Source organism: Hyperoodon ampullatus (genome assembly GCF_949752795.1).
Source record: "Hyperoodon ampullatus genome assembly, chromosome: 4".
Lineage (NCBI taxonomy): Eukaryota > Metazoa > Chordata > Mammalia > Artiodactyla > Ziphiidae > Hyperoodon > Hyperoodon ampullatus.
In genome coordinates this window covers 111,684,615-111,700,276 of record NC_136917.1, presented here as the reverse complement: position 1 = coordinate 111,700,276, position 15,662 = coordinate 111,684,615, and the positions used below count along the sequence as shown (strand labels likewise).

Sequence of the window (15,662 nt, the reverse complement as noted above, 5' to 3'; positions counted from 1 at the left end):
AGGCTCAGTAGTTGAGGTGCACGGGCTTGGTTGCTCCGCAGCACGTGGGATCTTCCTGACCAGGGATCGAACCCACGTCCCCTGCATTGACAGGTGGATTCTTAACCACTGCGCCACCAGGGAAGTCCCAGAGTTCATTTCTAAGCATCTGAATGTGAACTTTTGTTTGTGTCAAACTTTGCACCCCTGTCATCTCCATCAAACTGTCCCCTTTATTAACTGTCTCTGTTTTTGTTCATTTTGATCTCTCCTTTTTTTCTCTCACCTTAGCACCTGCACCTGAACCTTGTCTCTTCTTTGGTTTTTCTTTTTCTGTTTTGTTCTCTACTTTTTACACTTTTCTTTGTCTCTGTGTCTTCCTTCCATTTTCATTTCTTCCTTTCTTCCTTAAATAGCCAATAAAAGCACATTTTTGCTCGTATTTCTTTGCAAAAATAAAATCCCCTTTTCTTTAAAGTTTTGTGGCCCTCAGTTTTTTGTTTAAACTTTTAGTTAGATTACATAGTTAATGATGACACATTTTCTGTTTTAAAATAAATACTTTTTACTTTTAAAGAAATTCTGTATTTTCAAAAAGATATAGCTCAGGAACTTTTCTTTAATCATTGTAGAAACTACAGGTACAGTATAGTTCTATGTCTGCCTCCAAAACATACTTTTTAAATATTCATTTAAGGATACTACTCATGCAAGAGGGAGGAGATATGGGGATATATGTATATGTATAGCTGATTCACTTTGTTATAAAGCAGAAACTAACACACCATTGTAAAGCAATTATACTCCAATAAAGATGTTAAAAAAAGGGGGGGGGGCTTCCCTGGTGGCGCAGTGGTTGAGAGTCCGCCTGCCGATGCAGGGGACGTGGGTTCGTGCCCCGGTCCAGGAAGATCCCACATGCTGCGGAGTGGCTGGGCCCGTGAGCCATGGCCACTGAGCCTGCGCGTCCGGAGCCTGTGCTCCGCAACGGGAGAGGCCACAACAGTGAGAGGCCCACGTACCTAAAAAAAAAAAAAAAAAAAAAGGATACTACTTAGCTGTAAAAAAAATGGAATTTTGCCATTTGCAGCAACATGGATGGGCAATATGCTAAGTGAAATAGGTCAGACAGAGAAAGACAAATACTGTATGATATCACTTATGTGGAATCAAAAAATACAACAAACTAGTGAATATAACAAAAAAGAAGCAGACTCACAAATACAGAGAGCAAACTAGTGGGGAGAAGGAAGCAGGGAGGGGCTTTTTAGGGGTAAGGGGAAAAAGGGTTATTATGGGGTTATATGAAATCATGTGCGTGAAACTTCGGAAAGTTGTAAAGCACTACAGAATTTAAAGAATCTTTCATTTAATAAAAAATAGATTAATTAAGACATGGCTTTATTTTGAGCCTTCAGGAACAAATTATCACAGAGCTGAATTTGTCAACTTCGAGTTTCCTTTAATTGTATCTACTCTATAGCAGTGTATCAGTTACTATGACTGCATAACAAAATACCCTGAAACTTGGTGGCTTAAAACAACAGTAATCATTTATTGTCTCTCAGAGTATCTGGAGGTGAGAAATTTGGGAGCAGCCTGGCTGGGTGGTTTTGGCCCAGGGCCTCTTCTGAGGTTGCAGTCAAGTTGTCACCCAGGGCTACAGGATCCTCTTCCAACGTGGCACACGCACATGGCTGGCAAGTTGGTGCTGGCGATTGGCCAGGGCCCTCAATTTCTTTCGCTATGGGCCTCTCCACGGGCTGCTTGAGTATCCTTACAGAGTGGCATCTGGCTTCCCCCAGAGGATGCATTCCAAGAGGCCAAGGTAGAAGCAGCAGTGCATTTTATTTTGCCATCATGTTGTTGACTACACAGGGCCAGCCCTGATCAGTGTGGAAGAGGCTACTCAAGAGCATGAGCATTGGGAAGCGAAGATATCTGGGGCCATGTTGGAGGCTGGCTGCCAAAAGCAGTTTGTCACAATTTCAGAGTCATTTAAGAACCTTCAGGAACAAATTAAGACAGAATTGAGTTTGTCATGTTTTCGTTGCTTCTGTAGCAGTTTTTGGATATTTTAAATGTTGATGAAGAAAGTGTTAGTTTTAGATAAAGTTTACCTTGGAGTTAAGTCATTGAAGAGGATTTTTCAGGAACAAGAGTCCCTAACTTTTTTATGGATGAAAATCTTTATTTTTCATGATGTCTTTTGATTGCTGGGATGGGGAAGGGAGGAAAAGGAGGAGTCAGGGAGGCTACGTGTTGCTGCTGCAGGGTGAAAATGGCCTTGAGGGGGGCAGTGGTGTAACCCAAACCCTTAGGTCTTCCAGCTAGAAATGCCCGTCAGCTCAGGGAAGGGACACTGGGGAGACAGCTGGTCCTAAGATATTTCAGGGCAGATTTTAAGAGCAACTTGTCAAAGAAATTCTGCCTTAATAGGTTTATTTGTAATTGTTTTTAGACAAAAGGCATATGTTCTGACTTTTAATAAGGCGAATGGCAGATGAATCAAAACTGGAGTTCTTCAATTTGATTACCCTCTTCTGCTAATTTTTAGGCCAAGATTTGGTGTTAACTTCCCTTAAGATAGGGATTTCTAGAACACATATAACTGTGCTTTAAAACATTGCTAGTTAAGTAATCCACAAGTCTGTACTGATACTAACAACACAAAAATAAATTTTAAAATGGTGAGGGTAGGGAGGAAGAAGGGAAAGCTCTACTTTACAAAATTCCAGCTAATAGAGAACGCTTTGTTTGTTTTTTTTAATCGACACTTATTAACTACCAGAATAATAACTGATTCAGGCAATGATGATCAACAGATAGTAAAACCTTTGGATGAAAGATTGTTGGAGAAAATGATATTCACACAGTTTCAAAGTATCACCCCCCAAGTTATTTATTAATTACAAAGGAGAGATGTGTCAGTACAGTGAAGGAATCTTCTGGGCACACACTTAAACCAAATAATCAGCTTTAGCATCCCCAATAATAGATCAGATTGACATCATGTACCTCCTGATGTGATATACTGAAAAGGGTATGTCACCTACGTATATATATAATATTGCCGGTAATAAGTTTTAATCTGAATTGAATGAGGCAAATCCAAATTGAGGGAGATTATGCAAAACAGCCCTCCTGGATAATTCAAAAATTTTAAAGACATAGAAGTGAAAAAAGAGAAGTCTGGGGAACTGTTCTAGATTAATGGGGACTAAAGAGGCATGACTAAGTGTACGACATGAGTCTTGATTTTTTTTTTTAATATAAAGAAATTTCTGAAGAACATTATTGGGACAGTAAGGGAAATTCATGGACTATGTGTTAGTAAATAGTGATATATCATTGTTAAACTTCTTGAGTGTAATAATTTTATTCTGGTTATATAGGAGAGTGTTTTTGTTCTCAGAAGATAGAATCTTAAGTATTTAGGGACCAAGTGTCATGATGTCTACAATTCTCATATGGTTCAGGAAAAAAGTGTGTGTGTGTGTGTGTGTGTGTGTGTGTGTGTGTGTATAGAGGGGGAGGGAGGAAGAAAGGGGAAATATGGCAAAATATTAACAAATGGTTGTCTAGATAAAGAATACATGAGTGTTCATTGTACTTGTCTTGAAGCTTTTATGAAGGTTTGAAATTTTTCAAAATAAAGTTGGAGAAAAGTTTAAATTAAAATTTAAAAATAAAATAACTTTCATTATGTCTCACTGCTTTAGGTGAAATCCTTAACCCTCTTTGTTACCCATTATCCACCAGTCTGTGAATTAGAAAAAAGTTACTCACAACAGGTGGGGAATTATCACATGGGATTCTTGGTCAACGAGGATGAAAGCAAACAGGACCCAGGTATGAATTGTTCTTGCAGTAAGTACAACTAGAATTCTGTTGGTTTTCATAATTTATAACTTGAAGTTCATAGGAGGATGAACTTATTGCTTATTAATCATAAAAGCTGTGAATGTTGATTGTAATTGACATTTGTCCAAATTCATTTTCTCTAAGCTTAGGGTCAGATAGAATTTGCATTTATCCTCGCCATGTCTGAATCCTTCTCTGGCCCTCCTTATCTCATTTTTCTACAAGAAGAAGGTGGGGTGAGGGTGTCATTTAGGTTTTATTCTTAGATCCATCTCAGAAAAGATGCCCTAACAGTCATGTGTATTAGTTATCTTTAAAAATACTCAATACATTTCCCAAAATATCATTTAGCATTAATTACTTACTAAGAGTAATACTCTATACTGGCCATACATGTTGTCTTAATTTGACAAGGAAAGTGAATCTCAGGTAAAGTGGGTTCCCCATGTCAGCCACCTGGGTGGGGGCTGAACTGAGCCTAGAATCCACATCCTCTGCCTGCAGGTTCTCTTCTGCTCTGCTAGAAATGGTATATGGGAGCCACAGTATTTTTCCTAGCCTTCCGCTTACTACTCAAGTCACAGAAATGAAACATTTCGTGAAAAAGAACATCATTAGCCAATAGAAAAAATTCAAGCGCTATAAGTAATATAGTAGATTTTAGCTTTTTTTTTTGCCCCCTGTTCAATATTTTTTTTTTTTTTTTTTTGCGATACGCAGGCCTCTCACTGTTGTGGCCTCTCCCGTTGCGGAGCACAGGCTCCGGACGCGCAGGCTCAGTGGCCATGGCTCACGGGCCCAGCCGCTCCGTGGCATGTGGGATCTTCCTGGACCAGGCCACGAACCCACATCCCCTGCATCGGCAGGCGGACTCTCAACCACTGTGCCACCAGGGAAGGCCAATAATAATTTCTTTTAAGCTGTGGGCCAGTGATGGTTTATGCAGTTGGTGTGCTACAATGGAAAATCCATTATCAAAGATAACTCCAGAGTCCAAATTTTATTTTGGAAAAGTAATAAGTAAGGATGGACCTGAAAAAGATATCAGGCAACTGGCCCAAATAGAACAAAGCACTGGACCTAAGATAAATGTAATGTTAGGCAGTCCTGGCCTTTCACCACCATGCGGTCTTGAAAAACACATCATAAATTCTCTCATGGAAGCAGTTTTGTATCTATCTGCATCCAAAGTGACAGGAGGAGCTTATAAGCTAAAATCCAATGGGATAAACAAAACAGAGTTCACTAGCAGGGAAGGGTCAGTGGTAAGTGTTTGATGTGAACTGACTACTAACTCAGACCCTTACATCTTAAGTGTTTTGGCATTTTATTTTATTGATTTAGATTTTTATTCATGAACATAATTTTTAAAAACTAAATAATGCTAAAGACTCACAGTAACAGGCAGTGGTCCCCTGCTTCCATCCTTTTATTACTCCACGGCCCCTCCCAATCCCAGTCCCAAGGCAACTGCTTTTGACTCTTTCATCCATTTCTTCCATAGTTCTAAATACTGTGCTTATTTTCCTATCTCTTGGTTCATCAACCTGACACAATATTTACTGACTTCTGTTAAATGAGGGTCTTCCGCCCTCCCTCCCCCTTCCTCCTGGTATAGTAGTTTCACGTTTTTTCCGTTTCATTCACATTCATTGTTTTCACTATTACTGCCAGTAGGTATTGCTTACTCATGAGCCAAGTATGTTTTCTTTCTTTTACAACGTTTTTCTTGAAGGTGATAATTGTTTTTATTCTTTCATTGTTTTATTTGAGTCTATTGTTGAAAGTTCCTGTATCCTCCAATAGCTTTGCAAAACACCTCTCTAGACAGTTTTCCACATGACTGAACCTGTTGGTTCCAGTTTTCCCCACTGGTTTCATTCTTCCTGGAGCCCTTTGTCTTCCTGCTCATCTGAACTGGTTGTTTCCTAGGCCTGCTGCCCAGCTGTTGCTGTCATCCTAGGAAGTCTCTTAACCTCTCCTCTGTGCATTTGACTGCAAGTAACAGAACACTTGGGCTCACACCAGCTCAGACGATGAGGATACGTATAATCTCGTATTACAGGAACCTCAGGAAGGGTGGGCTTCAGCTCCTCTTCTATGCAGTTCTCCAGGCTTTGCCTTCCTGCCCTGCTGGTTTCATCATCAGACTAGCAGCAAGATGGCTGCAGCTCTTTTGGGCATCGCATCCAGAATTGACAATGTCGGAAGGAATAAAAGGGACCAGCTTTTCCTGTGACTCTTTCTTAGGAGCAAGGGAACTTTTCTTAGATACCCACTAGCATCTCATCAGTGTCCTATCTTATTTTCAGGATTGAATCACATGATCATTCTTAAACCAATTCCTAGAAGTAAGAATGGAAGGGATAACCTTGGTCAGCCTAGACTAATTGGGATCAACATTTGGAGCTGGATATGAGGACACTGCTCCCTGAGATAAATGGTCAGGGAGTTAATTCATTTATAAATCAGGGTTTTCTTAGAGGTGGAATAGATTTTGGATAGGCTACTAATAATATCAACTAAAGAAGGTAAAGTTTTTAAGATTTTGCATGAATGAAAATGTCTTGTGAGCATTGAAGGGTAACAAACTATCCAGGTTAGCAGGTACTGGTTTCTACATGCTTCTTTCCTAGTCTTTTCCTACCCACTTTGTCACCTGTTCTTTGTGTTCCTTAAGTTTTATTTGGAGGCAAAAGGTATTCTTAGTGCTTTGTAATGTGAGTTTTAGTCTATGTATTCCTGATAGTGTCAGCATTCTTTTCACCTCCCACCTCTAGCACCCACCCTTAGAAAGGTATTATTTGTCTGTTGCTGAATTCTTAGAGGAGATTAAAGAAAATTCCATTATCCTTTTTCTCCATTGTGTTCAGTCTTTTGGCTTTTTAGCTTTTAGCTGATAAAAGAATAAAGCATACACGTTTATCAAATGAAATAATATATGAGAAAAGCTCCTGATAAACTTATAATAAGTATACTAGGGTCTCAGAAATCATTGTGAATCTGGTTCATCTTGGACATTTTTGCAATACCGTGCAATTATATTGAATTTTGTAATAAAAGCTGCATAATCCCAAGCTGCTTTAGGTTTATCAAAGATTAAACTGTATGCAGCTGTTGGGGAAGAATTTGTTCTCTACCCTTCTTGGTTCTTTGGCTGGTCTAATAATCAAATTAACATAAGACAGATTAACAGGAGAAAACCAAATTTAATTATGTATCTACGGGGGCCTCATAAGAATATGAGGGCAAGTCAGGCAGTTGAGGCTTCTATGCCATCCTGAGCTAAGGAATGGGATATGAGACTGGGGCATCAAAGGGGAGGAGGGTAATTCACAGGGAAATAAGAAAAACAGATATTTGGTAATTAGATGTTTGTCTTGCCCTATACATAGGTCATTCAGATAAACGTGCTCTGTGGTAACAGGCTGTCTCTGAGCCAGGGCCCCCCCACCTCCATCTAAATTCTTTTAGGCCGTTGAAGGGGGAGCTAAAAAGCCCTTCCTGAACCTGTTGGACCTCCCCTGTCTTCAGCCCCAGACACTCTGCATGCCAGAGTGGCACATCTTGGGGAGCCTTGTTCTGAATCCCTTCACAGTCTTGTCTTTGTATTATTGTACTTCATTGTATCCCAATTCTTTAAAAGTTTTAACTTCATGTATATGTACTATGTGGTAGACTGGTTCCTGAGGAAGCAGATTCTGAGGTTTACATGCCAGAGTTTATTGGGGAGCGCTCTCACCATCAACACCCGAGCAGGACTGGGCAGTCCTGGGCTGTGTTACAGTTATAAGGCTTCAGCCCACCCTGCAGAGAGCTCTGACGAGGGTTGGTCCTTCAGAGTTACCTCAACTTCGGGTGAGAGAGCCAGGCCTTATACCTTTTATTAGTTATCTACTGTTGCATAATAAATTACCCCCCAAAACATAGCAGCTTAGCACAACAAATATTTATTATCTCATAATTCCTGTGGAGCAGGAATCCAGGGGCAGCTCAGCTGAACACCTCTGCCTCACAGTCTCTCACAGGCTACATCATGGTATCGGCCAGGGCAGCAGTCGCTTCAGGGTTTGACTGGGGCAATCCACTTCCCAGCCCACTCACATGCTGTTGGCAGACCTCAGAATAGCCACTTCCAAGTTCACTCACGTGGCTGTTGGTAGGCTTCCAGGCCCTCACTGACTTGTTGGCCAGAGACATCAGTTTCTTTCCATGGGACCTCCATAGGGCAGCCCACAATATGACCACAGGCTTCCCTTAGAGCAAACAAGCCAGAAAGAAAGTGAGAGTGCCCAAAACAGGCCACAGTCTTTCATGATGTAATCTCAAAAGTGACAGGCCATAATTTTTGTCATATTCTATTCGTTAGAAGCAAGTCCTTTGAACCAGCCCACACTCAAGGAGAGGGAATGACACAAGGGCTTGAACACAGGGAGGCAGAGAACTTTGGTGGCCATCCTAGAGGCTGCCTACAAACCCCCATAGCAACCAGTCACTGGACGCAGGTTGCCCAAGACGGGACGTGACCTTGGGTGAAGCAGTTCTCTTCAGCTGAGGAAGTTCCCAAAGGGAGCACACAGCTGAGAGTTGCAGGCTTAACAGCCTTCCTGACAGTTGGGGCAGTAAACCCTTCAGTCCTGAGTGGGATTTGGGTGGTACCAAAGCATCCACTTCAATATGTATAGCTCTTAGTTAACTAGGATGTTTAATAAGCCAGAATTTCTCAGTCTTGTTATTTAAACTGTGCAACATGTAATATTTCCTTATCTGTTTTTGTGGTTTTGTTTCTAGCACTCTTAGAAACATCTTTTATATATGTTACTTTACAGAGTGTATTATAAGACTGATGAATATATTCTTCCACTGGAAAACACTTTTTTTTAAATCTATTTTTAAAGGAGAAATTGTATTGTACCACGTATCAGAATCACTTTTTTGATATAGAAGGTCAGTGGAAATTTTTCAGCAAACAGCATAAAACTAAATACTTCTTAGCTTACAATGAGTAATTGTTAAACACCATTTTAACTGAGCTAAAAGATAGATTCTAAATTCAAAAGCATTTTCAAAGCAGTATTTACCCTTTTCTAGATATGTAGTGTTGATAAAAGGAGCTAACAAGGGATTAGGAACAATGGATTTCTTTTTCAGGTTATAAATTTTAATTGAATAAAGTTATAAGAATTTGTATGTTGTCTTTAATCCTCTAATTTCTTTCAACTTTCAAGAATGGTTTTCTTTGTCTCTCTCTCTCTCTCTCTCTCTCTCTCTCTCTCTCTCTCTTTTAACTATTTTTTAGGTGAAGAAGACCAGGTTCCTGATTTTGTCACTTTTCTTTATCAAATAACCAGAGGAGTTGCAGCAAGGAGTTATGGGCTCAATGTGGCTAAACTAGCAGATGTTCCTGGAGAAATTTTAAAGAAAGCAGCTAGCAAATCAAAAGAGCTGGAAGGATTAGTAAATATGAAAAGGTCAGAATGATTGTGCTGCATTTTTTGATTTATAATGAAATCTTCCAAGTTGTCCCAGGAAGAGGATTGTCCTGTAAATGAACATCAGAACTTCCTTCAAGTGTCTCTTCAAGTATTGTGAAACGTTGAATTACAATAAAATGAAAACAGCTCTTACCAAAGCTCACGTGAATTCACTCATGCCTCTCTAGTCAGATCTTTTATTAAGTTGATAAATTGGTTCTTTTAATCATTTTTCTAAAGAATTAACTTCTTAATATGTACAACACATTTGTTGCCTAAAATATTTATGCATAAAATTACTAATGTTAACCTCAATATATAAAATGTTTAGAGTACTTCTTTTATTCATATATTGCATTCAGATATGCAGTGGTTGCATTCAGAAATGAAGAGTTCTGTCAAGACAGGAATGAAAATAATAGTATCACATAACTAGGTGATTAGAGTCAGTATCCACACGTCACTTACTTTGTGGATTAGTTTGTGACAAAGTTTTCATTCTAACCGACTTCTCCATCATCTAGGAACGCTTTTGTGAATGCACTCACTTTTTACCCTGGATAGCCAGCAAGTATATAGTCAGTATATATACTAATCTTCATATAAACCTGAGACATACTTTGGAAGGAAGATATTCCTAGGAAAATACCATACTACTAAATAATAAATTATAGCCTTTTTTCCCCAAATATAAGATTATATTATAAAACAACATAAGCTCCTCCCCTACCTCCTACCCCATTCTTTCTCTGCTTGGAGAGTCTGATCGGCCTGGGGCAGGACATGATTGCCCTGGTCCATAACCATATGACCAAGAGTGAACAGGCTGTTAGTCCAACAGAACATCTTGGCTGACCACTATACTGTAAGAATATGTTTTAGTTCTGGAAATCATCCCCTATTTAAATACTGAAATATTAACACCTAATATTAGTTAAACAATTGCCAACTTGTATACTGACGTACAGTTGTGCAACCAACTTCTCTTTCTCCTCTTCCTTCCTCTGTGGTTCTGCCTTGCACTCCACACTTTGCAGTGGTAAATGGTGGTGAATCAGGTCCAAAGTGCTGGAATACTATAAAAGACATATCGTTTCCTCTGTTGACATTCTCTTCTGGATCCTTTCCTCAATGCCAAGTTAGAAACAAATGTAATCAGTGACCGCTTATTTCTAGTTATTTGTAACAAAATAGATTAACATAAAATTTTTCTAGAGAGAAATGTAATCATCTATGAGAGTTTAAAAATAAGCTTAGCCCTTAGTTCTTTGGGCTGATTTAAATCCTCTCTTGTTGTCCTCTTATTTTTCTTTTTCCCTACAGAAACTAGAATAAAACTTTACTACTAAAGATACATAAGCAAGATGGTGATAAAATATGAGAGTTTATACATGTTGCTGCTATATAGCCTATAAAGCAAGAGCAGTGAAATTCACAGGTTATTTATAAATATTTTAACTCTTCCAACTAGTATATGACATTTTGAAATCTAGAAAGTTATCTTAAAAAGACAGTATTATAGAAAGAGGTTGCATTGGGATGGAATCTGATGATTTATCAGGACACACTGCATTTATTGTTTTTCCTTTTCACTAAAAGTGCCTGTCACATCGATTCCATTGGCGAGGTCAAAGAAAGCAAACTGAATCCAGTGCATTCATGTGGGTTTGGTAATAGCTAATATTTATTGAATGCTTGCTGTGTGCACCAGCAAGTCTGGGCAGTCAGTCCTTTGCAGCAGCCTAGACACTGTGCCAGTTACTGTTCTTATTGCTTTATATACATTAACTCACTTAATCCTTACGACAGCCTTGTGAGATAGGTACTGCTGTCATCCCCATGTTATAGTTGGGGAAAATGAAGCTAAGTGGGGGTAGGAAGCTGACCAGGAAACCAGGGTCACGCAGCTAGTTGGTGCTGGAGCAGTGATTGGAACTCAAATACTCCCTCTTCAGACCCTAAGTAGGTCTCTGTTATGTTGGCATTTTACTCTTTCCATAGCCTGCATTATTTGATTTTATTTATTTATTTTTTTAGCCTGCATTATTTTATTAAGTCAATTTTACTTTTCATCCTGTGAGCACACATAGCCTCTGGCTGAGTTAGAAGAGGGAGGAAGCTGGGCTCTCCCCTCCCCAGAGGCAAGAGAGCTGATCAACAACTTTGGTCTCTTGATTATAGTAGCAGCACTAAAAAACTTGTTTCTCAGGAAGGCTGATGCATCCTGACATAGCTTCCCAACCACAGGACCTTGCCTGTGAGTCTGTTACAGACTTTTCATAGCTTTCCATGAGATGTACTGGCCTCTAACAATTTCATTTATAAAAGAAATAGTATTTTATTTTCTCTCCAGGAAAAGACTAAAGTGTTTTGCGAAGTTATGGACGATAAATGATGCAAATGATTTGCAAAAGTGGATGGATGAGTTCAAACTGGAAGAAATTACAGACTTCTCTTCCTGATGAAAATGAAGACTACGTTTTGGAACCAAAAAATAGAGAATTAAAAATACCAACTGTATAAAACAACTCTCTAGTAACAGCCCATCTTTGACCTGAGCATAAAACTTGACCGCGGTATATTCCTGTTAGAAACAGGGAGGACTTTTGTGTAGAAAGTCTGTTTCAGGTTCCTGCCATCCTTTTAAAAGTATAAACACTTTTGAATATTAAGATTTCTATCATGTCATTAGAAAATCTCATGGACGGTAAGATTCAAATAAAATCAAAAACTTCTAAGTAAAACCTGGAGTGGTAGAATATACAGTTCATGAACTTTTAGAGTGATATAAAAATTTAATGCATAATCTTATTTGTTTCAGTTCAGATAATTTGCAACTGGTTGAAATGTCTTGCAGGAATATACCTTTTCATTCGAACTAAAAGAATTTTATAATGCCACCGGTTTATTCACTGTAAGCATAAGAATTTTTGAAGAGAAATAGAAGGAATTATCAGGCTTTTAGAAACTAGAGCACAGAAAGAGTAAGGTCATATGAAATTTGAAAAGCTAAATATTGTCATAGTTTTAAGCAATTTGAAGATTGTTGGATTAAATTATTTGTCATTCAAGTAATAAACATCTGATAAATACTTGATATATATGATTTTTTTTCATGTTGAATTTGGGGGTTCTCAACTATTTGGGACATTTGTTACTTTTTAGGTTTAATTGTGGAACCAAGGTTGCTGCTCCTCCCAAGTACACAGAACTGAGTTTTCTCATTTTGGACCTTTCTACGAACTGATATAGCAAATGTATGATCTTCCCGGTATTGAACCTTATAGCTATGTTGATTCATAACAATGCTCCCTCCCTGCACGTTTAGGGCGACAGTGCTCAGCTTTGTCCCTGAGCTTTTTATAGCACTTACAACCTGGCTTCTCATATCCATATTCTTTTTTTTTCTAAATATATGATCTTGCACAAGGGCTTCCCATCCTGTTTCCCACTCAGTTTTCATTCCTACTCAGTGAAATGCCTTCACTTGATGGCCACATTTCTAATTTCTTCTTTAGATTCTTTCTTTTTTTTTTTTTAGCTGCACTGCGCAGCTTGCGGGATCTTAGTTCCCCGACCAGGGATGGAACCTGCACCCCTTGCAGTGGAAGCGTGGAGTCTTAACCACTGGACCGCCAGGGAAGGTCCCTTTAGATCATTTCTTACAGTGAGCCCTGGACACAGTCAATTAAGTCTCCCCAAGGTGATGAAGAGCAGTTGGTTGCTACACTTTTGAGTCACTCATGCTTTAGCCCTGTGATTCCCCACCTTTATAGAGTTAGAATATGATGTAGTTTGATTCCTCCATCCTTCCAGAAATATTAACATACAGTGAAATTCTCAAATGTATCTCCAAATAGAATTAGTTGGGATTTACTCTTTAAATTTTAAAAATAACACTTTTAAAGCAATGTTTCAATACTCCATAAGACCATAAATGTTTTATATTAACAGAGGTAGTGCCGTAACCTTACTGGCACGCCAGCAGAAAAAGGAGATGAATCCAGGAATGTCACGCTCATGCCTGAGGGAGCTGCAGGGACCAGCAATCACAGGTCATATCCAAGTGGATAGTTGGGGCTATCTCTGGCTTGCCCAGGCCAGTGTCAACATTCAAGCAGGTAAGAGTTTCAGGAGCAGTGTGTCCAGGCAGTGACGGTCCACAGTGTCTGGCAAGTGACAATGTGGAATATTACAAGGTAGATTCTCTAACATAAAGCAGGATATCAGCCAGCCAGCCAATTTGCAGGAGGTCAGGCCTGCTCCAAGTTTGGAAGAAGATCAGCACTGCCAAACTGCAATTCTAAGTGAGGCTCCTTCCCAGCCAGGGTGCTGAGGTGTTGAAGGGAAAGTTGTGTCAGAGTCTTAGACATGAAGATTGTACACATGCCATGGAGATTGGCAGGAAAGATGCCATTGATTGGGTATGTACTCCAGGTATCAAACTTAAGGAGTGCTGCAATTCTAATATTAGATATAATGTCTTTGAGATCCTGATTTGATTTCCTTTAGTTATATACCTGGAAGTGGGATTGCTGGATGGTATGGTAGTTCTATTTTTTATTTCTTTAGCAACCTCCATACTGTTTTCCATAATGGCGGTACCAATTTACAGTCTCACCAACAGGGTACAAGAGTTCCCTTTTCTCCACACGTTCACCAACACTTGTTACTGCTTGTCTTTTTGATAATAGCCATCCAAAGGGGTGTGAGCTGATACCTCATTGTGGTTTTATTTGCATTTCTCTGATGATTGTAGTCAGTTTTATAACATTTTTATCACCCTAAAATCTGTTGTCATTAGCAGTTACTCTCTATTCCTCCCCCAAATCCCCAGTCCTAGACAGTCACTAACCTGCTTTCTGTCTCTATAGATTTGCTATTTTGGACATTTCATATGAATGGAATTATACAATATGTGGTCTTTGGTGTCCGGCTTCTTTCATTTAACTTACTGTTTTCAAGGTTCATCCATGTTGTAGCAGGTAGCAGTACTTCATTCTTTTTTATTACTGAAAACTATTCCATTATATGTATATACCACATTTTGTTTATCCGTTCATCAACTGATACACATTTGGTCTCTTTCCATTTTTTGGCTATTATGAATAGTTCTACTGTGAACATTTATGTACAGATTTTTATGTGGCAAGCCACAAGATTTTTTTAAAATTTTATTTATTTATTTATTTATGGCTGTGTTGGGTCTTCATTTCTGTGTGAGGGCTTTCTCTAGTTGTGGCAAGTGGGGGCCACTCTTCATCGCAGTGCGTGGGCCTCTCACTATTGCGGCCTCTCTTGTTGCGGAGCACAGGCTTCAGACGCGTAGGCTCAGTAGTTGTGGCGCACGGGCCTAGTTGCTCCGCGGCATGTGGGATCTTCCCAGACCAAGGCTCGAACCCATGTCCCCTGCATTGGCAGGCAGATTCTCAACCACTGCGCCACCAGGGAAGCCCCCACAAGATTTTTTTTAGAGCTACCCCCCAATAATTCTAAAGTGCAGTCTGGTTTGTGAACCACTAGTCTCATAGATTACAAGTGACTAAGCAATATTTTTCATTGGATTGACAGTCATTTGGTCTCTCGCCTCTGCTTAATCTATCATTTAGACAAAGCATGGCATACTGTAGAACCCCAATAAATGTTGAAATAGAAAAAGAAAAGCCAAACCCTTTCATATTAGAAATCCAACGAAATGACTCTTCGTTTCATAATCAAGATACTATTTCACTAGGGATTCAAGATCCATATAGAAGTATACTATATCTTAAAACAAAAAAATTAAAATTTCTTCTGCCAGTTTGTCCAAGTTAGAGCCTGTTGTCTTGGTGGTAGTGTTAAGGTAGCTGGTGAAATAGTGCTCACTGCATGAATTCCAGAGTAAAGACTAGATTGAATCCAATGTGGTCTACAAATTATTGTAGAGCTTTACTAAGTTCCAAGATCAGTATTAATTACTGCTGTGCCAAGTAATTATAAAAGTGTCATTTGATGTTTCACACTAAGAACATGGGTGGAGAGAAAAAGGAACCTGGATTAATACCATCTGCGGTTTCTAACTTTGTAATTACCTTCAATTCCTCTTTGGAACATTGTGGTTAGTATAGATGATTATCGTTAGGTTTATTAATGTTCAAAGAGGTATTACCATTAGGGAGATATCCATTCTGGTTTGCCTAGGATGAATCTGGGACATTCTGGTCTACACCTGTTTTCCTGGTGTACTTGTTAAGAGCCTCTTTCACTCAAAAGTGTCCTGTTCTGAATAATAAATTACGTGGTTACCCTAGTTTTAGGTGCTAATTCATGGACACACTTACCGACTTGATGGATTTTGAATGTCTT

General features: G+C 39.2%; 1 protein-coding gene across 2 annotated transcripts in view; it reads left to right on the top strand.

Annotated features, from left to right (window-relative positions):
* The window catches only part of MSH3 (mutS homolog 3), a gene marked incomplete at both ends in the record, with an annotated part of 183,814 nt that extends 172,035 nt beyond the window's left edge, over nucleotides 1–11,779 (top strand). Inside the window, 3 exons of one of the 2 annotated variants that reach the window (XM_079703083.1) lie at nucleotides 3,702–3,831; nucleotides 9,143–9,314; nucleotides 11,671–11,779. In XM_079703083.1, coding sequence (XP_079559209.1) covers nucleotides 3,702–3,831; nucleotides 9,143–9,314; nucleotides 11,671–11,779 — 411 coding nt within the window. Of the gene's footprint in view, nucleotides 1–3,701; nucleotides 3,832–9,142; nucleotides 9,405–11,670 lie in introns of those variants that run through there. The other variant, XM_079703084.1, reaches the window with a different exon arrangement.
* Nucleotides 11,780–15,662: the final 3,883 nt, after the last annotated feature.